Genomic DNA, 23,066 nt, shown 5'->3' on the forward strand with positions numbered 1-23,066 from the left:
AAGGTGCTGGTGGAATAAAACTATTGCATATCTTTAAAAAAATCAAGATAAATTATATAAATTATATATTCAAAACAGACGATTCTACCTCATTATCACTACTCCATAATAAATAGATAAATAAATTTGATTGCCCTTAGAGTCTGAATCTTAAATTACATTTACAATAGAGGTCTCTACATACAGCATGTACAGAGCGGGCGAGGGCGGGGACCACCCGCGCGGCGCCTCACGCCACGTAGTCGAAGGGGGGCTCGTTCTCTATGTCGTTGACGGAGGGTTTGTTGTTCACCTTCCGCGGGTCCTCGGGGGTCCACACTTTGGCTGTCCGGATGATGTTTTGTTCCTTGAGCTGCTTTTCATCAGTCCACGACAGCGAGTGACCGGCCAGAGGGGGGAGTCCGTAGTCGGGGTCGCTCGGAGAGGGAGATCCTGGAGGGCAGGAGGGAAAAGGAAGGCAGGGGTTATTGCTGGGGCCGGCATTCCTGCGGAGCGCGATGCCGGGCCGCGCCGGGCCGTACCGGACCGTGCCGGCCCGCCACTTACTTGTGCCGCGGTGGCAGATGATGATTTTCTTGGGCTGGCTGGGGCTCTCGCTGCTGGCGCTGCGCAGCGGCAGGTCGGACTGCACCAGCTCGCTGAGGAAGTTGATGTAGCCGATGGCCAGGCGCAGCGTGTCCACCTTGGAGAGGCGCTTCTCGTAGGGCAGAGTGGGGATGTGAGAGCGCAGCCCCTCGAAGGCGTCGTTGATGGACTGCATCCGCCGCCGCTCCCGCACGTTGGCGGCCTGACGGAGCTGCTGCAGCTCCGCCTCGGAGCGCACCCGCCGCCGCCGCTTGGCCGAGCCCAGCGCCTGGAGCCGCCCCCCGGGGGACAGTAAGGCCGCGCCCGCCGCTCCGCAGCATTCGTAGGAGAAGCCGGGCGAGGCGGGAGACGGCGGGAAGGCGGCGGCCGGCGCCGGGCAGCGGTAGCCTCCCTCGGGGTCGCCGCCGTCGCGGTAATACTCCTGCAGCTGCCGGCTGAGGAAATCCACGTCCGGCTCCAGCAGCCCGTCCGCTGCCAGCACGTCCCGCGGAGGCGGCTCGGAGAAAAAGTCCTCCTCGTCGAAGTAGGGGGGAGAGGAGAAGGAGTCCAGCCCCCCGGGGAAGTGCTCCAGCAGCACAGTCTCCATGCTGCTCCCGGGCCCGGCGCGGACGGGACGGGGCAGGGGGGCAGCCCCGCCGGGACGCGCCCGCAGCCGCTGTCGCTGGCCCGCTGGCCGAGCCGCCCCGGCGGTGGCGGTGGCGGGGCCGCCCCCGCCCTGCCCTGCCCTGCCCGCCGCGGTGTGGCGGGAGGCCGGGCCTCGCCGCCGCTCTCCGGGGAGGGGCCGGAGCCGCTGGCGCCGCGGGCCGGCACGCGAGGGGTCTTATAACGACATCCCCAGGCGCGTGCCGCCGGCCGCCGCCGCCAGCCAATCAGGGCGCGCCGGGGGGGCCGGGCTGCCCGCAGGGGGGACCCCGCGCGCGGCCGAGGGGCGGTGCCCCGCACCGGGCGGGACCCGACGGAGCCCCCGCCCGGCACCGCCCGGCACCGCCGCGGCCGCTCGCAACGGCGGGCCCCGCACGTCGGGCGAGGGGCCCCGGGACACCTCAGCACCTCTCCTCACGAGCCACTACAGAAGCGCGCCTCTTGGCTTTGACACAGCATCCCTCTCGGCACCGGGAAGCGTCATCCCTGCCCTTCTCCCGCTCCCCCGGGAGTGCCAGTCTCCGCTGCCAGCAGAGCCGCTGTCAGAACGGGTATAGAGGGAATCGATGGCGCGGGTTTTTCATGGCGTTTGAATTGAAGGCAATTCTATCGCAACATCAAAATACATCACGTCAGCTCTCGCGCCCGGCCGTGCATCGATTTTGACCTCATCGGGCCCCGTGGCGTTCTCCCTTTTCCCACTCCCATTGCTCCTCTCCGGACGAGCTCGCTCGGCGGAGGCTCTGTTAATAATTCCCTAACAGACTCTCACTGATTAAAGCCTTAAAAATTCTCACTAGAGTGAAATGGATTACCCGCCAGATTAGGAGAGGATTATCTCTGTCATTAGCGCTGCAATAGTTTGTCCGGCAGAGTCTGTCGAGGTTTATCGAAAGTGACTTTCCAGTGCGCCACCAGCGCGGGCAGAGATCAAACTCCGCGTGGAAACGTACCCGGGTCTATCAGCAGAGCAAGACAGGGCCAGCTTCGGAAAGGTAATAAATGACTGGACTTCAAAGCCGCTGACATCGCCGTGATAAGGGCAGAGAAACGCGTGAGTCACGGGAGGGAACAAAGAGCTTTGCAAGAACCACTTCTTGGAAAGTCCCGCCTGCAGACGTCCCACGCGAAAAGAACGAGAAGGGAAGGCGGAGACCTCTGCGCGAAGTCAGGAACGCGCCCACGCGTGGCCGTGGGACAGCTCCCACCGTCCCGGAAAGGGGAAACTCAGACAGTGTCTCTTGTAACGGGACACTCTCTCAGTGTGTCCCGTTACAAGGGAGATGCAACGGCAGTGCAATTCCCCGTTCACGTCCCCCCAGGGACCTCGGAGGAGACTGGGTTGAGTGCGTCCGGACTCCTGTTTCCATTGATGCCCGCCATCCCTCGATCTCTCACTACGCACCTCTGTCAAGAGCCAAGCTGCTGAATACACATCCCCGCAGCGCTGCGGGGTGCCCCCGACACTGCCTCTGTCCCAGGCTGAGCCAGTCCCGCGCCAGGGGAGCCTTTCCGCCTCAGGCAGCTGCCCCAGCTTCCTCTGCCCCGCCAGCCCTTCGCCCCTCACGCCTGTTTTCTGCACCGGCTGTCCCAAAAACGCCCGCAAGTCTTAGATGCGGTCTCCCTAGCGTCGAGTGCGGGCAATTATCTCTTCCCTCGGTCTTCTGGGCTGTGATGGTGTTCATACTGGTCAGAGCTGCTGCTGGCATTCCGTGCGGCCGGGGCACACGGCTGGCTTCCGCCCAGCTCACTGCCCGGTGGCCTGGTGGGGCCCGCTCCGAGTGGCACCGAGCACGGCGGCCATGAGGCCCCTCGGCGTTCCCAGCTGTAGCTTGGCAGAGGCATCGCTCGCCCTCGGATCACTCTTCCCGAACAGCCCTGTCCCGCTGAGCCGAAGGACCCACCTGGGAGAGCAAACACAGCTTCGGCTCCGCACCGACACAGAGATGTTTTCCTTTCCCCGCCCCGGGGCTCCCTGGGTGGCCGCGCTGCCCCCTTACACTGCGAGCATCCCTGTCCCTCCTTTGCCCTCCTCAGCGCTGGCTGGGTTTAATGCTCCGCGACCCCACGGTAGCTGGGTGCGAGGCGCTGGTGGGACGCCAGGGACCTGTCGTGGCCAGCACTTGAGCCTGCTGGTGGGGGTGGAGAGGCCGAGTAGTCCGGGAGAGTCCACGGCCACCCCAGCAGCCCCACGGCCCCCAGGGGCGGCCAGCTTATCCACAGCCGGTCCTGCAGCTGTGCTGCTCTGCCGAGGTGCGGTGCCCGAGCCGCCCGGTCGCCTCCAGCAGCCCAGGCTTCCAGGCCTGTGCAGAGCCGGGGAACAGGGGCTCAGCTCCCGGTCCCTCTTGTCCCGCTGGGACACACCTGAACGGGAGCCTGCTCCTTCCCCACCTTGGCCTCACGCAAGGCAGAAGAATCTCATTTTTCAGAAGCAAATGGGCTTGAGTGCAGCTAGGGAATGATCGCTACGGGTGGAGCACCATAGCCAGAAGCACAAGTATAAATCTAACATAAACCTTACATCCCTCTTAAATCTATGTCACACCTACCGCAAAACACACGGAAAATGAAGAAAGCAAATCCCTAGCTACACCAAGGTGATTTCGGGGGAATTTCCTGGCCACGCAGCTGGCTCTGTTCCCTCCCTCCCAAGGGGTCATCACCCATGGAGTGGCGATTCCTTGCTCCTGCCATTCTGGCTGGAGACGGACACTTGAAAGCCGATGAGCAAACCATGTCGAGTGGCTCCTGACAACACTGCTCCCGTTCGAGACACGCAGAGCCACATACACCCACCTTGCAAAGTTTCCCCCAGATCAGACGGGCTAAGTGCCTCCAGATCCTGAAGGGGAGTAACACCCCCAAGAAGGCTCTTTTCCCCAAAACCTCTGTCACCAGCCTTCTCCCAAGGCAGCGTTTTGACCACGTATGTCCCTCTGCTCGAGAGCATGACAAGGCGTCAGGGTATCTCTCGTTAATGCCGTGGTGAAGCATCTTCCCGACAGCCTTACTGAAGGTCTTAAGAGGTAAGAAAGAGGAGAAGAGGATCTCTCTTCCATTGATCCAAGGGCAGCATATGCCAAGAGAGACTGGGGAGCCCAGTTCATTTACCATGCCAGTCTTTCCCCCTTCCCCAGGGCAGCCGGTGCCTGCTCAGCTCTGGCGCAGGCTGGTACCGCGCAGCCGGGGTGATGCAAATGCCACCCTGGGGAGGTGGCACGACACCACAGGGCCGCAAAACTCAGACAGGCAGCCTGGGAAGTCAGTCTGTGCGGTCTGTCTGTCCCTGAGAGGCAGCTCCGTCAGAACCGACGGCGAAGGGAGCAAGTTGCAAAGGGAAGCGGAGGGATATTTTGAGAAGCCACTGTTTCCAAACTGTTGGGAGCTCGGAGCTTGTCTTGAAACAGGTCAGACCTAACGGAAAATTTGGGAGCAGTGCCCCAGGGAGGAAGGCAATGCAGGGAGAACCCCACGACAGGCACGGCTAGTGCTCTGCCTGTGCGCTGGGGTGTGCAGGCAATGAAACATCGCCCCCCGGCTCCTCAGCGCTCGATGCGACACCCGGCAGAAGCCGTTCCCTCGCTGCGCCGAACTCAGCCCTCACCCCTGCGGCAGTCATGGCTTTAGAGACGAACCATTCCAGTTCGTACATTTGCCTTTGGGGGATGAGTAACGTCTCCGAAGGAATCGCCTGAGGCGCGGGAACGTTCCTCTCGGGTTGCCCAAGGTTTTACAAAAGGAAATCTTCAAAAACAAGGAGCATGTACAAGCGGAACCTGGGCCGCCGCACCGCACTTGGGCCACCATCGCCTGTGTCGCAAACTCCCTTCTTTCAATATTTGTCCAGCACGGATGTCTCACCTGGCCCCGTTTTGGTCTCGGCAAGGACGCCTCCCTGCACCGCTCTCCAGCAATGAAAATGGATGAACAGCGCTTGACACTTCGTTATTTCTATTCACCGAGGGCAGTAACAAGTGTTAAGGGGGAGGGGGAATGGGGGTGGGCAACGAAAACACCTTTGGGCACCTTTGGGTGCACGCCAAAAGGCACTTCGCTTTTCCCTCAGAGTCAATGGCACACGACAAGTCTAGCTGGCAGCCACGGGTGTCGGGACTCGCCAAAACTCCAGAGACAGGGCCGGACATGGGGCCATGCAGGGCTGCCTGAGGAGTCTGGCCTACCAGCACCCACTCCCGATATTCCACGGGACCACGCAAAGCCCCTCGCCGGGGGAATAAGGAGAGGGCATGAACTTTGCATTGAAGCGACCCAGAGCACTCTCGGCTCTGACTGCTGGGGTGCTCGGCCCTGTGCACTCCCCCGCGTAGTGAATCGAGCCCAGCGCCACTGAGAAATCACCGAGGCTCTTCTTCTCTAGGGCAAGAAGCGCGCCTGGCCCGCCGCCACCTATCGCTTCCCACTGATAGAAAGGTTTCCTCTCGAGGTCTCTCGGAACCGGGACGGGAAGCAGGGGCAGTCCCTCGCCCCGTAGGACTTGTAAAGTGCCCAGCCTCCTGCCATGCTCTGCCCTTAGCGCGACAGGCTGCCAGTCCCAGCTCACTGACTGTCCCAGCACATGCCGCGCTGAGCACGTCGGGCCGGGCCCGAGGGTGCGGGTCCTGGCAGACTTTGCACTCCCCGAGGGTCTGCCCCCATTCCCCCGAGCACCTTCGCAGGCCCACGTTCGGGCCGTCTTAGCGGCGGGCACGGCGGTGAGCATCTCCCTTCGGGCACCCACGCAGGAACACGGCACGGGGCGCTGCTCCTCAGCCCGTCGGCCGGGGATGAGCCGCAGGGTGAGAAGAGGCAGCACTGGTCCTTGTTCCTTTCCGCGCACCCAGAGCCCCCGGGGATGCTGCGTGAGGCCCCTGCTGACTCTGAGCCGCCCCAACCCGTAGGTGCCCCGGCTTCTACTTTCTGCCACGTTTCATCCAACAGCTGGGACACGGAGAATGGATAATGGGTGGCGTTAAAGGGCCAGCAGTCCGAGGTGAAGGAGAGACACAGGTGAGGAGCGAGATCCGCACCCCGCACACTGCCTTTCAGTCCTGAGTCTTGTGAAGTAGCTCCAAAGTCATGTGATATTCCAGAATAACGAATCCTGTAAGCTGAAGCTGAGGCAAAACCCCAGGTCCCCAGAAAGTGCTCAGGTGCGTTTGATTTCCCATCCAACTCTTATTCCTATATTACATGCATAATTTTCCTGACTTCTATTGTTGATCCAATACTCTTCATGGGAGTCATTCCACAGGCATGGAAAGACAAGTCAGGAGAGCTCCATGCAGGCTCTACCGAATATTCTCAAATCTTCATACCCACACTGTCAGTGTTTGGTTAAACAAGAAGTCTGAAGTCCATAAAGTCTCAGTGGAGTAAATTCTGAATATGATATTTTTTTCCTCAACAGCTCACCTGTTGGGATTCTTTGGCGTGCTGCACTTATTCAGAGTTGCAATGTTTGATTGAGAAAGGAAGCAAGAGTATTTTAAAAGACGCGACCCAAGTTTGCCCAGTATCTGTGCAAATGATTTTACCACTAAAGGTTTAGTGAGAAAAAAACCCCTACTGCAATTCACGATACAAACTGACACTTTGTTAATCAACTTCTAGGAATTTTTTTACCACTGAAAGAATAATTGAAATCACAGTTTTTGTTCAGAGCAACCTTGGGGCACGGTGTTTTTCATTGTAATAGACTTTTACACAACTTCCCTGGTTTGGAGACGAGGCGAGGAGTCCCGCACGCCAGGCACCAGGCAGAGCCGAGCTGCCAGGTACTGGCGACCCCAAAACACTTTGCAGATACGTCTGCGGGAGCTCGTTTGCTTCCCGCGGGCCAACAGAACCTCACCAGCCCACAGCATCCCCGGGCTTTGCAGCCCAAGCATCCCCGGAGGCAGGTGCCCAGGACCCGGGCGGCTTTACCGGAGCAGGGACGAGCCCGGGAGGTGCGGAGGGAGCAGAGCAGGCCGTGGCGAGCCCACCCCTTCCCCCTCCACCATGTGAGGCCCATAAATAAGGCGGGGAAAAGCTCTCCCCCCTCGGAGCCGCTACCGGGGCGAGCGCGGCGCGGCGGGACGGCGGCCCCACAAAGGCGGCGGGGCGGCCCCGGGCCCTCGCCCGCCCGACGGAGGAGGCGGCACCTGCAGCCGGGGTCGGCCCGGCTGTGCGCCCTCCCCTCCGAGCCGGTACCTGGGCGCGGGACTGGTAATGCACCATAGCGGGCTGCCTTTCAGGCTCTTTCAAACCGAGATCGCCGAGGTCACCGTGTCTGCAAACCCCCCTCCTTCGGCCGCTCGGGCCGGGGTGCCAGGGCGGCAAGCTGGAGAGCAGGCACAGCCCATGGGAATCCCAACACTTGTGCCGCCGGCTCCCTCGGCCCGCCCTTCTCCCCCCTCCCCGTCCCGAGGAACCGCTGAATGTATCAAATGAGCTGCAATCGATCTGCGGGCACGGGGGAAAATCAAATTATATGGTGCGGCTGGGCGGTCGCGGCAGGCAAAAGGTGCGGGCGGGCGGCGGGCGGGCTGCCGGCTTCCCTCCGCCGGAGAGCGGAGGGGCAGCCCCAGCCGCGCTCCCACAGAGCTCTGCTTGGTTTCTCCTGCCGCTCCCTACAGGGGCCTGAAAGGCGGGGGTTCGCCCATTCCCGCTGAACGCTGGCTCCCGGCCTGCGCCCTCTTGCGCAAAGGCTCCCCGGCGGGCGGAGGCGCGACCGACTACGGCAAAGCACGTGCGGGGGAACAGGATGGGGCGGACCTCAGCGAGGTTGGGCATGAAAGGTCTTCCCTTCTCTTCTGGTGCCAGTTTTAGGTCTCTCCCAGCTCGTCTCCCGGGCCTGGGGCTGGCAAAGGGAATCAGCCCCTCCCGGCATCGCTGCCGCCGGGCCCGTCCCGCACCTGTGGATCCCGGGGCTCTCCGCCCGCGGGACGCAACTCCCCGGCGAGAGGCGAGTGGGGCACCCGCCAGCCTGGACGGGCAGCACCTGCCGAAGCCGCGGGCTGTGAGCAGAGGAGTTTCAGACAGCGAGCTCGTACCTGAGCCCTTTTCTCGCCCCCCAGACGTGCGTACGGGGACGGCTCCTCTTGGGAAAAACCCCGCTCGGGGCCGGCGGTTGTCTGCGGGTCCATGGGAATCTGGCCACTTGTGCCGGCCGCAGCCGGGAGGGGGCTGTGCTTCCTTTACAAAAAGAGACACAATTAAGCAAAATGCTCAATGAACATTATAAATGATGTGCAATCGCCTCGCAGATTGCTTAGCAAATCAAATTATATGGTTGCTCACGGATGATTTCCATGTTCTTTAAAACGCAAACAGGTACTTTCTAATTCGGGGGGGAGGAGTGTTGGTAGTTTTTTTCCTAGACAAAACAACAACAACAAAAAAGCGCAGCGCTTTAAAATTGCGAAGCAATACCACACGCTGAAAGGCGGCTGTGTGAATATTTAGGTGTCCTTTGTTCGCCCCTGAATTTCACAATAGCCCGGGAAGGGCACGCTCACTGCGGTCTTGTAAATTTACCAATCCTAGACGAAAACCGCCAGGCACCTGCTTGGCAAAGCACAAAACTGCCCACGTTTCCACCAACAATTTACTGTTTCATCAGCTTCTAAATTGACCCGTCAATAGAAGGGCTTAAAGTTAATATCATTTACGTCAGCGGAGGTGGCCGGGCTCGAGGCTCCGCCGGCTGCGGAGGCGGCGATGTCGCGGCTGCTGCCCTGTTCTTCCTGCGGGAGCTGTTCAGGTGCGGGCGGGGCGGCCGTGCCCAGCCTGCGGGGCCAGCCGGGGCTGCCCTGCCCGGCCCGGGGCACGGGGAAGCCGGAGGAAAATACAGCCACGGTGCAGGGTAGGGGATGTCGGACGGGTGCCGGTTTTGCAGGACGGGGACGGCGCAGTCTCTCCTTTAGTACAGCGCAGCGGAATGAGACTGCAACAAACCCAACTGGTCCCCGCAGGGAACGGGCTCCTCTAAGGGGCCGTGACCGCCCCAGAAGGCGTGGGCAGGCTAGGAGCAGGGGCTGCCTCCCCGGGCTGCCCAGAGCCCCCGGTAAAACTCTCCCCGGTGCCTCCCGCTCATGCCATGCCGTACAGGCTGTGTGGTGTCCCTCCCATTCCCCCGTGGGGAATGCATAAACGGGGCCGCTGGAGGGAAGCAGTACGTAAAAAGGAGACTCCTTTGGTAAGGAGTCTCTTATCTTCCAAGACACAAAACCACTCAAGAGAAGGGGAAATGGTTCCTTGAGACCGGGTCCCGACAGCCCAGCTCTGAGGCACTGCTCATTTGAAACACTACACAAGTCTGTCCCCACAAGTGCTAAAGGGTTCGCTGAAACGCAGCAGAGCAGGACAGCTGGTGGAGCGCTAGAGACTTGCTTTACGGTATAGCAAGGGCAGTAAGGCTCCCCCGCACCAGCTGGCAGGAGGCGCTGTGATTTGGCATCAATTTTTTACTTCTGACAATTTCCAACAACTAAGAGTCTTATCCCAATGGGTAACAGAGCACTTCTTCATTCTGTTAAGCACCTGTGTTACATCATCTCTTCCATAAATAAAACCAGCTCTAGATTAAATAGAAATGAAGCTTTCCAGTCATTGACTCTTTTTGTTGGTTATAGACTTCATTAATTTTTCTATCCTCCTGCCTTGAATTCTTTCTCCCTGGTTTATGCCCATCTGTTCTGGTGTGGGTGTTGGTTCCCATGAAAGATCTCAATCTCCGTGGGATTTTCCCTTAGGTTTATATACACACGTTCCTTCCCAGCTCTCACTTTGGCAGGGCAAGCAAAGAAAGCTCAGGATTGGACTCCTCCTTTCTTTATCACTTTTCCCTGCACTTTTCTCCATATAAGTTGATCTTCTGGGATAGCCAGAACCATAATGGTACACAGCTGTTCAGGAGAGTTCTCACAGCTCCTTGGAGAATGATGTCAGCATTTGCCTTTCTGCCAAAATCCCTCACTTTGTACAGCAAAGGTTACATTTACCTTTTTCATGGCCATGTTCCTTCCGTGGCTCATGACCACTTCGTCATTAGCTAGTGACCCAAGGCCTTTTTCCTCCTCTTCCTGGCAAGGACTATCAAGAGACAGCCATAGCACATGTTCTTCACACACGTGCCTGAAGTGCGACCTCTTAACACTGGATTTCTTTCCTTCTTTGACACTTTGATTCTCACAGTCCTAGGCTTCTTCTGATGATTATTCAAGCCCCTTCCACTGGGATGCCTTTCTTGCTCTATGACTGACAAATATTGTATATAATCCTTCTTTTGTTCTACAATTCTTCCTGAAAAAATTATGTTTTGTCCATAAGAGCAATGGGATTACTACCCTGGTCCATGGCATAGATCCATGTGTCGAAGAGTTCTTGTACATTTCCCTCTCTCTCCCTTCCATGAACTTGTCTAATGGCTTTTAAAACTAAAATAATTTTATTAAAAGTATTAGGTACTATTTAGTAGAGCTGAGTTTTGAAATTACAATTCCTGTCTTGGAAAGAGATAAGGCTTAGAGATGCAGGAAAAACCAAAGACTTAAAAGCACCTTAAGAGTCCACATTGCTCAGGAATCTCCCATCAGCTACTACATAGGAAATACTCTACATTGCTGATGTTTTTTTGAGTAGTCTTGGGTGAATTATCATGTTAAAACTATTGTGATGACTTCTGACAAGAATGGCTGACCTGTCATGGTTGTTCAGTTCCAGGAAAGGATTTCTGTTGCAGATCCCTCCACCCCCACTTCTCAATGCAGTTATGTTTTTGTCCAGCCCAGAGTTAGACATTTTTTGGCTCCCTACTGAGCCCACTGGGTCTCTCCCACATTCTTTGTTGATCACCTGCCTCTCAATATACCAGGAGCCTTGGGGCTGTGTGCCCAGCACCTACAATTTAGGCATTGCAAAACCACATCTCTGCATCCATTTAGCCCTGAGGCTTTTATCTTTGTGGCAAATTATTAACCAAGTCAGGGACACAAAAAACATGTACACAAGGAGATGCTGCATTTCCTTTGGAAGTTGTCCACACACTGAAAGTACTGTTTTACTCAGCCTGCTAGCTCTTCTCCAGTGCTCGCCTTCCGGAAGGCGTGGGAGAACATTGTTCATCTCACTCTATGAAAAACTTCCTCACAACAGAGATTGTTTTCATGTCTCTTCTGAATGACCTTTTCCTGAGACCAAGAAAATCCATACCCCTTCAAGTGTGCACTTCTAAAACATATTACCATTTCTATGGTGTTTGTTGCTAATTTCCCTGTACCATTTCTTCAAGTGTAGTGTCCAAAGCTGTACTTATGCTAAGCCTCCCCAGTGCCAAGTAGAGCAGAATAATTACCTCAATGTTTTAACCAAAGCACTGTTGTTAGTGTACCCTCAAATGACATTTGTTTTTTTGCATCTCCCATTTTGCATAGTGCATAGTTCACAACAGCCAGCTGATCCATTCCTGCACTACTGCTGCCTTATCAGTTATTCATTTCACAAATCATGCATTTGATCTGCCTTTTCTCCCAAGATTGCATTTTGTATTTGTCTTATTACAGTGCAGTGTATTGATTTCAGGCAAGCTCTCCAATCTGTGAAGATCAATGTGAGTCCCAGTCCTGTTCTCCAAATCAACCACTCCCAGCCAGTGCTCTCAGGAGTTGAATTAAGCACTCTCTTTCCCTGTAGCCTCTTTATTGTTGAAAACATTGGAGGTGCTACAGACACCTGCAGGACTCCACTTGGCACGTCCAGCTTTGACAGTGAACTGTGGATGAACACTTTCACATGATTCAAACATTAGAAGCTCATTTCAATCTCTATTTTATTTAGATCTCATTAAATGGCTTTGTTTATAAGAAGAGTAAAGGCTTTGGACACTAACAAAGTTGACATATATTACATATATGCCTTTACACAGTTGGCTAGTAAGTCCTTCAAATAAGAACACTGAATTAATTGGAAGTGGTATGTTCTTGATTAATCCATGCTGATGTGTTTACTGCCTTCTTATCACTTTCATGCTTACAAATTGATTAATAGTTGACTCTCATTATCATGGTAACACTGATGGATTTATACTTCCCAGGACTCTCTTCTTTGCTCTTTTTTAGGCTTGTAAACAAATGCCTCTGGCATCAACGTCCTCAAGCAAGTCACTTAGGGTGTGAGTCCTCATTAACTTCATCCAGTCAAGAGCTGGACACTAATTAGGAGAGGGATTCGGTCCCACACACAGAGCAGTGACATACATGGTCTAGTACTATGTTAAGTACTACATAGTATCCAAAACTTGGGGCTTGCAGATATGACACAGGAGCAAAAGGAGACCTGCACCTTTCTGTGAGCTCAGTTGGAACTTCCATGCAGGCTATCCTTGTGGGATACCTGAGAACATTTAGAACAGGATTGGGCATCTACATTTATGTTAATGTAACTGCCCTCCTAAGTATAAGGGGTTCATTAATAGTCAAGGGGAAAAGATGGGTACAACAAACCACCCTCAGGAGGCAAATTTTTTAAGGTGGAGTCTGGTGGCCATTGAAGATGCCACTCTTGGTTCACTGGCAACAGAAGGAACTGAGACAATTTACCTGCAGGTTAAAGGACTAATATTTAGGCAGCTACATGTTTCTCAAGGCATTCTGCCATTCAGATGATTCAAAAGCCTAACAAGAGTTTTGAAGAACTCAAGCACCTTGCACTCAGTCTGGCCCATACTTAGTCTGGCTGATTTTTCAGCACTACTGGAGATATGCCATGCAGGAAGGTAATTACTTCAAATTATTTCTAGATCATCTTCCCATGCTCGTAGGTCACTAACAACTATGAAGAGAACTTGCACTGCTTATGTTTTAGCTGGTGAATTTTTGTGGATTCAGAGGAATCCAGGGTTTCATAACTCAGCCCTACCTACTAAATGCAGAGAACAGCCTTTCACTCACTCTCAGGTGAGGATAACCAGAGGAAGGCTTGCAGGGCACTCTGATTTGTGGCAACAGAGCCACATGCACCCAAGGCAGATGCATGAAGTAGTACAGACTGTGAAACTGGTAATTTTCATGAGCTGGGTAACACCTCCCTCCAAATCTACAGACAGGACACCGGTGGCAGGAGATGCCTAACTCAACAATATGCAACAGACATATGCAATAAATTTGGAAAACAGTAAATATCACATAAGATATTAATTTGATATTAATTTAATATTTTGAACAACTTTGTTACCAAAACTCTCAAGACCTCCTCTGGACACAGCAAGTCCCAAAGGTGTGTGAGCACTGCAAATGCCCTGCATGCATACAGTCAGCTCCTCTGATGTACAAGGTTATTATAATCAATTATAGCTTAATGAATGAATGAATGAATAAATTACATAGAATATGTGTGAGAAAAGGATAGCTTGAGAAAACAGCTTCTCCATCATCTGTGCCTTTATTTGCAAGCTGTCAGAAACCTGCAGGAAAAGTTCCACTGCCAGTATCTTACAGGCTGTTTGATTTAATCCATGCCTCCATCGGCTTCCCAATCAACAGAGCCAGCAAGGAGTTATCAAATCCAAACGAGCTGCTGCAATTTCCCACCACAGCATGGGGACTGAACCTGAATTACCCTAGGCCACCTGTCCCCCCTCACCACTGCAATGTACAGTAGAGGGATTTAGGCCTTATTTGTAATCTTTTGTCTGCAGCCTTGTTGTTTGGGTGGGGCTGCACCTGTTCATGGTGAGTGGGAATCCTTTAATTATGGCTGTGGGACTGGGCAGCGAGAGCTGGCCCTGCACACTGGCACACAAAGGCTTGGGGCAATGCGTGTGAATTCAGTGCCCTCTTTCTGCCATGCCAGCCTTCATTGCAAATCCTCCATAGGGCTTCACGGCTCAGCTGCATTCCCAGGGCTTCTGCCTGGTGTTTCACACACCAGATTGTCCTCTCTTTCGAGGGCAGAGATGCTGCCTCCCTTTATTTTGGATCCCTGGGGACTGCAATTGTTTAGGAATAGCAGCCAAGAAACAATAACACATTTTAAGGTGTATTTTTGGTTATAATATTGCCAGATTTTTAACTGTTATCAGATGCAAATGGAGTTTACCTGGTAAACATATCCCCATGTCTTTTAAGGGTCGTGTTAGCAATGATAGCTGAGCCACAAGACACATCCAGGTTACACACACTAAGGAGTTCTCAGAGATGCTGTTATCCATGGTGTCAACACAGGCTGGGGAATGGACAGAGTGAGAGCAGCCCTGCCCAGAGGGACTTGGGGGTGCTAATGGGTGAGAGGCTGGACATGACCCAGCCACGTGCACTCACAGCCCAGAGAGCCAAACCTACACTGGGCTGCATCAAACCAGCCTGGGCAGCTGGTAAAGGGAGGGGATTCTGCCCTCTGCTCTGCTTTGGTGAGACCCCACTTGCAGTGCTGCATCCAGCTCTGGGGTCCCCAGCAGAGGAAGGACATGGACCTGTTGGAGCAAGTCCAGAGGAGGCCATGAAGTTTATTGGAGGAATTGAGCACCTGTGAGGAAAGGCTAGGAAAATCGGGATTGTTCAGACTGGAAAAGAGACTGATTTAATTGTGACCTTCCAGTACCTAAAGGGAGCCTACATGAAAGATGGAGAGAGACTATTTAAAATGGCATGTAGTGCTAGGACAAGAGAGAATGGCTTTAAGTTGAGCGTAGGTTTAAACTAGACTTTATGAAGAAATTATTTACTGTAACGGTACTAAGGCACTGCAACAGGTTGCCCAAACAAGTTGTGGTTGCGCCATCTCTTGAGGTGTACAAGGTTGACTGGGGCGCAGAGTGACCCGGTGTGGAGAGAGGTGTTTCTGCCCATGACAGGAGGATTGGATCCCTTCCAACCCATACCATTCTATGACTCTACAGGGGGACCTCAGTCTCTTCCTTCACTCACTCCAGTTACCTGCTGAAACCCCTCTCTATTCTGACTCACTTCAGTGGGTACCTCATTCCCTTTCTCCCCTGCCCTGTACCTGGAGTCACTGACTTTTGCTCCCTCTTCTCCTTCCCTACCCAAGATCTGTCCCTCTTCATTTCAGAGGTGACTGTCTCTCACCAAATGCTGGCAGAAAAGATGCTGATGGTGCTGCCAGCGTCCACCTTTTAATTCCAGAGACAAACACCACACAGAGCTCTCAAGAATATAAATTTGTGCCTGGATTACACTCCGGGGTGGAAGTGTGACCTGTTCAGAAGGAAACTATGATGTACCTGACTGCAAAAATCGACCAAGTTTCAGTTAAGTGTGAACACAGACATTCTCAAAACTCACCACACGATAGTTTACTCCACCTTTTTCCAGGCCAGCTCTCCAGATTCCCCGGGGGAAGAGCGGGCCAGGAGCGGGAGCCTCGGGGCTCTGCCGCCACCTCGTGACGCCGCTCGGAGCGGGCCGGGAGCGGCGCTGGGACGGCTCCGCCGCCTGAAGCACCGCGATACGACTGAAACAGCCCCGAAAACGAGATATTTGCTTTCTCCCTAGCTCTCACTGAGAATGGCCTTTCATTTGCTGTGCTGCTGCCCCGTGAGCTGCACGTCTGCGGCCGCAGCCCGGGCTGGGCGATGCCCTTCAGCCGGCCCTGGTTCGGGGCTGGCACTCGGAGCGGCCTCCGAGCCCCGCCGCGAGGGACCCCAAGGAAGAGAAAGAGAAAAAGGTTTAACTGGGGCTCCCTCCGCCTCGTCACAGCACCTGGACACCCCCTGCTCCCCTCGCTCCTTGGCAGCGTGCAGATGAGGGACCATCCCTCCACACCTTCTTTGAACCTGCTGGAACAGCCACGAGGATAACTGGGGTTGAGAGCCAGCTGTTGCTGGGCTTATACGACAAATGAGAGATTCAGATGTAAGATTGATAGTAATTAGATTGCCACCTGCTATCGCTTTAATCCGTATCCCAGATTTTTAATTGTTAAGGGGTGGGGGGGGCGGGGGGGGTGCAGTTGGCAAATGAATACATGAGGACTATCTTGCAAGGCACAAAGCATTAGGATTGTATCCCAGGCATCACAATTAAGGCTGCCCATTTTTTGGTTTAGCCTCCTCTTTGAATTTTGTTCTAGTTTTTCAACATTTTCCTCCTGAGTTTTCTAGGACTTCTGCACTCTGTCCTTCCATTCATCCATCCATCCATCTGTTTGTTTGTTTGTTTGTATGCAGTAAATTTCACTTTAGGCTTGGACAGCACTTTCCAGTTTGGCTTCCTGACAACCTCCTGCATCAAGTGGCCTGCATTCATTGGTGCTGCGCCTGATTTTCATCAGGTTCCTCTCTGAAGCCTATTCCTCCTGGCTGTTACCCAGGTGAGCAGTCCTGCTGCAGTCAGTGATAATAGCTGTCTGTAATTAGTACTTAAACAGATTTGTAGGGTTGGGGCTTACTTCTTCCCCCCTGCTTTGGACAGCATCAATCTACTTTCAAGTCACGCTTCACGAGAAAAAGAGAACACCAAGAATTTTGAAAGGTTTGCTATCAGGTTCCACAAAGGGATATGCTTGGGAGGAACACGTTGGTTTTGTTGGAGAGACACACAAAATAGACTATGATTTGCATAAGGAGCTGAGAGAACTGAAAGAGGGGTCGAGGGAAGGGGTTTCATTGACTTCAAAGAGTGTTGGATCAGATTCATGCAGACCATCTGCAACTTCCTTTGATGCACCAGCAAACTGCAGATAACAAGCCTCTCCTCTCTACATGCCCTGTGCAGGGCATTATGTGAAGAAGGACTTCCAGCCTGGCACAAGCCTCTTAGAAGAGAAAGTAGATCCATATAATATCTTTGGGGGAAGCTGTTTTTCCGAGGTGATTGAATGTTGCAGCAGGTTTGAAAGCAAACGTGCCCTAGAGGTCACTGCAGAGCAGTCATTTGAGTCACAATGTGTTTTGAGGGAAAATTGTCAAAACCCTTTGGAATATTAGATTTATTTGAGGTGATTTTCAGTAGTAATTGTCCATCTCTCTCCAAAACCACCCAACCATATGCCATACCTCCATAGAGCAGGATCCCAAAACTCTACTCTGTTACCTTTCTCAGGCAGAATGTCACCTCCTTCATGCCACACCCTCCACCTCATATTTCCATCTACTCTCTCTACCACATCTCACCCTGTGAGGTCCTTCTGCTGTGGAGCAGCCCAGTCTCATCATCCTGCCTGCATCACACCACCCCAGCATGCAAAGGCTGCCCCCCTCACCCTGCCATAGTTCCATCAAATAGCTTTATTTGCCTTCCTCCATCCAGAGCAGTGGTTCTGATGGCAGAGAGGGATAGGTCCTTGCAGTGGTTGTCACAGGCTGGGAAGTCACCCCAAGCAGAGCTGTACACCTCTGATCAGCTGTAGTTATCTGTGGAGAGGTGCTTAGGGGACTTTGTTAAATACTGTGGTATGGGTGGAGCGGAGGAGTTTTATTGCCTCTTTGGAGAAGTTCATCTGCTTCCTCCAACATTTATCAATTGGCAATTTCTGGCTATTCATGAGGCAGGTGTAGAGCAAAAAGGTGAAATTTTGCAGAAAAGATAAATTGGCACAGAGGTAATAAAAATAAAAATAGCAACAAGATCAAAATAATAAGCCATCATAAGTATTTCTACAGCCCTTTTCATCTGTGGAAGTCAAACAATTTTCAAGAGCTAAAAGAATCAAGCCTCTCAGCAGAGCTCATACACCAGAAATGCAGTTTCTTTCACCTATTGCTTAACTCCTGTCATCCCTGAATTAGAAGAGAGAAGCTGTTCATTGCTCAAGGCAAGGATGCCTCGTGTTTTAGGGTATGAGAGGCTAACTCAAACTGTAAGGCAAGGCAGCATTTAGAGAGTTGGCCAGGCCATTGCCTTACAAAAAAAGCCATGGATCTTTAACACCAAGTGGTCAGGCCCTCAGTTTGACGTCTCAGCTGATAAAACAGGAAAGGTGAAAGCAGGGGCAGAACCAATCTTTTAACAGCTGGCTATAGGAGAAGACAAATTTGTAAACTGAAAGAGGGACAAAGGAAAAACATTTACCCCCCGCTTTTAATAGAGATTCATTCATAAAACTTAAGTGAAGGCTACAAGGTCATAGAAAGTTACATTTTCCAGTTTTGGAAAATGCCCTTCTTACAGACTAAGCCCAGAGGCAGAGGCTATTTTAGCTATTGCCAAGGAGAAGTGTCATGGAGGCCCCTTTTTTCCTTCTCTGGGGCCTAAGGAAACTCCAGCTAGATATATTGTACATGACTAGTTTTAACAATCTTTGTTCATAATGGATCCAAGCGTGAACCCAAGTGCATTCCCGAGAGGCCCAGGACTAAGAGGTAAAATGTAAAGCCTGAAATAGGGAGGGAACATTTTCTGGATTGGGATAGGGTCATTCCCAGGGCAGTGAACGTATGCGGGTTCATTTTGCACCTGGTATTCTGATTAACAGTGGGCTCAATCTCCTGAATTTCCCAAGCATGAACACCTGCTTCTAGCACTGCTCATATCCTAGCCCTTCACAAGGCTTTCTCCTTCAGTAATCCCAGGAAATGCATAGGCATCCCATGTCTCTGTCACAACTATCCCCAAGAGACTTTCACACCAGGGAGGATTGATCTCAGCTCTCCCATTTCTGAGAGCTCACAGACAGCTCTTCAGCTGACATCCACCAGCTGTGTCATCATCTTTCAGTGCTGACTCCTCTGAAAAGGAAAACACAAATTCTTGTTGTCCCTGACTTCAGCACTTTCCTCTGTGCTGCCTTTGCCACTCCCATAGAAGTTGGGCAACAGTTGCTGTTCTTTCCTGTTCCTTTTCCTGCTATTACAAGATGTCTGGATCCATCTTTTGATCTTCCACAAATGACACCTGAGCAAAGATGACCCGGTTGTGGTCCACATTTCTACATCTCATGCATCGGTAGTACAACAGTGCAGCACAGCCCTTGTTTCCTGAATGAAGCAGGCTGTGCAAGAATTCCTTGTGACTTTTTTACCATCTTTCTCCTGACTTCTGTGGCAGCTCCTCAGCCCTTGATGAGTTTTTCTGGAAGTCACCTTGTAAATGTTGTCAAACCCTGTGTGCAAAGCAGGCGAGCAGAATGAGCGCAGCCGAGGTTTGCTCTGGCATGGGATCCGAGCCCCGGAGCCTGCCTGGGATCCGAGCCCCGGAGCCTGCAGGGGATCCATCCCCGGGGGCTGCGGGGATAGGAGCCCCGGGGGCTGCCAGCCGGATCCCCGCAGTCACCCCCGGCAGGGGCAGGGAGCTGCTGACTCGGACGGGGCTGCAGCACCGTGTGCTCGCTCATTTTTCGGGCACCAAGGGGAGAGAAGTGATGTGGAGCGAGGAGGGATCAGGCACAAGGTGAGGGTGCGTGGGGTCAAGAAAGCCAGAGCCCAGGGAGGAGGAGCAAGGAAGGATACCACAGAACAAGAGAAAAAAATAACATCGCAACAAAAGAGAAGACAGTAAAAGGGAGCGCAATAATGGGCATGCATTTCTCTTTCTTCTGCCCCATGGCAAGCTGCCAATCTCTTCCACACAAATTCCTCAGTGCTACTAAAACCAGTCCCCATGGACACACCTGCCTTGAGACAAATTCTTTTAGTCTTGAAAAAATCTGGGCACTTCTTCAATAAAGCGCTTTGCTTTTAAACTGCTTTGCCTTTGTGAATTTTGGCAGCGGCTCACACTTGGAGAGCTTTTGAGAACCCTTTCTGTAATCAGATTTCCCTGCCCTGCCCCAGGGGACTGTGGGCGAGTCACTTCTCACAGCTGTCCCTCAGCCTCCAATTCTATGACGTGTGGTTCACCACTACCTCAAAGGGCTGGGGCGAGGCATCGTTTGTGTGTGAAGAGCTGTGGAAGAAATGCATGAGGGTGCCGGGTGCTGAGCAGCACATGACATGCTGTGAGCGCAGTGTTACCATCAGCTCATCACTTGGGTATGGAGGAGGTGGGGCAGGCCCTGGAGTTAGGCTTAAAACACTTCACTGCCCAGTGCAAAACTCCATAAAGTGAATGAAAGAGGAGGCAGTGGAGTCATGTCACAGGACTGATTTCTTTTACGCAGTAGGGCCAAGGTTTAAGACCAGAAAATATGAACATGCTTAGGAGTACCAGCCAAATACTCAGAAAAAAAGAAATTCTCTAGCTGAGACTTTTCCAGTTCCTTCTCGTGCAGGCTATCTCCTGAGCCACCTTATGCTGGGGGTGTTTAGGGGTGGCAAAAATCCTATATTTGCACTGACAATAGTCTCCCTTCTTTTCCTCTTCTGACCAAAATCAGACAAGGCTGTCCACAAGCATAAAAAAGAGTCCAAATGATTTGCAGTATGGTGCAGTAGAAAAGAGCATCACTACAGTTCTGTGGATACACGGCTAAAATAATGGGCAGTATGATTTCTGCCCATTCTGATTTCCTTCTGAGTGAAGTTTCTAGTAATATAAGAGTAACCTGCTCCTTCTGTCCTATTTTCTCTCTTTTTTATTCTATAATTTCCAACCAAGCCCTTATCACATTTGCTCTGAGAAAGAGGTCAAGTTTCACTTTATGAGCCAAGTTGCCTGTGTTGGCTTAGATTTGGTTTTAATACCATAGCTGGAAAATAGAGGAAGTTTACTTCCTCTCTTTTGGCAATAGACATGCTCTCCCCCCTAAACAATCAACTACCAAGACAAGTTTCGAAAAAGTAGGGTCTGAAGATACGGATGCTGTCATGAGCCATGCAGAGTCTAATTCTGGCTTGGCTGCCAATTTAATTTGAAGTCTTGAGCAAGCTAATGAATTTTTCTCATCAAGTTTTCCCTCAGCAAAAGAGGGAATAGTTACTTGCCTTGTAGAGATGCTGTAAAGACTGAGAAAGTAATTAAATAGTTTATTTAATATGTAAAAAATCTCTTAAGAATTACATTGAAACCTCAATTAGGATTTATAAACAGGCTATTTGAAACCACAATGGGACAAAAAGTATCACCATTGAAACTAATTAATGAAATAACCATGGTAAAAACTTCTCAGGTATGAAGAATGGAACATAAATTTGCAGTTGCCTGGCAGAGCATATTCCACTCGGAAACGCAACTGCTCTTTGTTCACTATGGTGGAACAAAGTAATTGCAGACAGATGAGGAAATTCTTGTAGCCTATGATACTCCTTGATAATGCCTCCCATTATTATTGGTCTTTATTTTTCATGATCTTAAAACACTTTGGGCCTTTAGCTGGGATCTGTTCTGGTGTGGCTGGCACCATAGACACAGAAGATGATGAAGTGCACTGCCCCAAAGAGCTTTTGGTCAGAAATCCCTAGTGCCCAACAGTTTACATTGCACTGGAAGGCCATGTACCATTACTCTAATTTTACACACATGCTCAAATTTTCCCCTTTTCCCCTGTTTCTCATGAAGCAGAACAAGGCTGCTTATCTCAGTGTCTGACTCCCCTCTCAGTGGGGGCCTCGCTGTGTTTGCTCACTGACATACCAGTGTAGTGCAGGTCAGGTGCTGCTCTTGGAGCTATGGATCTGCTCATGTCATTATGTATCAGTAACACTGCACAAGTTGAACTGAGGCCTTCCAGGACTCTTTCCTCAGGTCATCCTGCTCCATGAGTGAGGAGGCACCAGCTGCTGCTAACTCCAAACATCCAGTTGCATACAATAATCTTTGTAGGTGTGAAATAAATGTGCTCTCTGCTCTGGCAAGCTCCCTCTGTGAGTAGAAGGTACTAACTTGCCAGTTTACAAAGAGCTGATCTCCACCAACCATGTCCATCCATCCAAGGTACTAAACTGAGTGCAGTTTGCACATAGGTCTGTGTGGATACTTGTTTTGTCAGCTTCATGGTCTGTTTCGTTTGCATGGCACTTTAATTTGTAAAATGTGTCAGTGAGACCTGAAGTCTCTAGGGGCAGGAAAAAACAGGTATTTTGCCAGTTCTACTTTAGGCCACTTGCAGAAGTGAGGGGTATTTCCATTGGTATCCCAGCCAAATGTCACTTCTCTAAGGCAGGTGCTGGCTTCTTCCATTAGCACTTGGCTGAACACAGGGACACCATGGAAAACCTTCCCCTTTTCTGAGAGAACCCTCTCCTGTCAGGAAACACGAGGAGAGGAGAGAAGGCTGCCTGACTAAAGAATGCCTTTATGGGTCAAATAACCTTTTCAGTTGCTGTGCAATGGATTTTAAGACAAAGAAACATACGAAATTATATCAGGATAAGGAGGCACGTGAATTCAAATAGTGCAAAGACTGTGATTTCTGTACAACCTGTGAAGACCCTTGAGAGCAGAGACCTGAGCAGGCTGGGCATGCACAGCCTAGCCAGAGCAGACAGAAAATACAGTGGGTGATGCAAGGGCAACCCCGAGAGGCAGAGCATGAGGCAGCTCAGGCACAGCAAGCAGCATGTTGGTGCTGTTAACAGACACCTCTGATGGCAATGGGACTGTCACCAGCTGAGACACTACATAAAATCAGTAGCACCAAGTGTTGGCTTCACTCATGCTGCCTCACACCTCTGGTGGGCTTTGTGCCATTCTGGTTTAGGATGGCTGTAGTGATGATTGCTTCTATGATGTTTTTGGATTTGTAGAGTTACGGCTTCAGGGAATTGTTGAGTTCCCCTGTAGAAAGCAGAGGAGAACGAAAAACCACAGAGCCCCAAGATGGAAGGAGCAGAAATAAATTCAGTGCAGTAGAGGTCCATTTTCTGAAGACATCAAACAGCTTTAAGACTACACTAGTAAATGAACACACCCTTTTTATCACTGAGGCAACCAAAGTGGGGAGAGTGGAAACAGGCTGTTATAGGTAAAGCCAAATGAGATGTTGCCTAGTAACGCTCAGCAGGGAAGCATTTAAACCCAGCCAGT

At 51.9% G+C, this 23,066-nt stretch overlaps 1 protein-coding gene across 1 annotated transcript; it reads right to left on the reverse strand.

Annotated features, from left to right (window-relative positions):
• Positions 1 to 229: 229 nt before the first annotated feature.
• On the reverse strand, positions 230 to 1,171 carry PTF1A (pancreas associated transcription factor 1a). Its single transcript, XM_030236371.1, has 2 exons — positions 547 to 1,171; positions 230 to 432 (listed from the first exon to the last, which is right to left on the reverse strand). The coding sequence occupies exons 1-2, from the start codon at positions 1,169 to 1,171 to the stop codon at positions 230 to 232; spliced, it is 828 nt and encodes a 275-aa protein (XP_030092231.1).
• Between the last annotated feature and the right edge of the window lie 21,895 nt (positions 1,172 to 23,066).

The sequence above is a fragment of the Serinus canaria genome, chromosome 2 (genome assembly GCF_022539315.1).
Source record: "Serinus canaria isolate serCan28SL12 chromosome 2, serCan2020, whole genome shotgun sequence".
In the NCBI taxonomy this organism is placed as follows: domain Eukaryota; kingdom Metazoa; phylum Chordata; class Aves; order Passeriformes; family Fringillidae; genus Serinus; species Serinus canaria.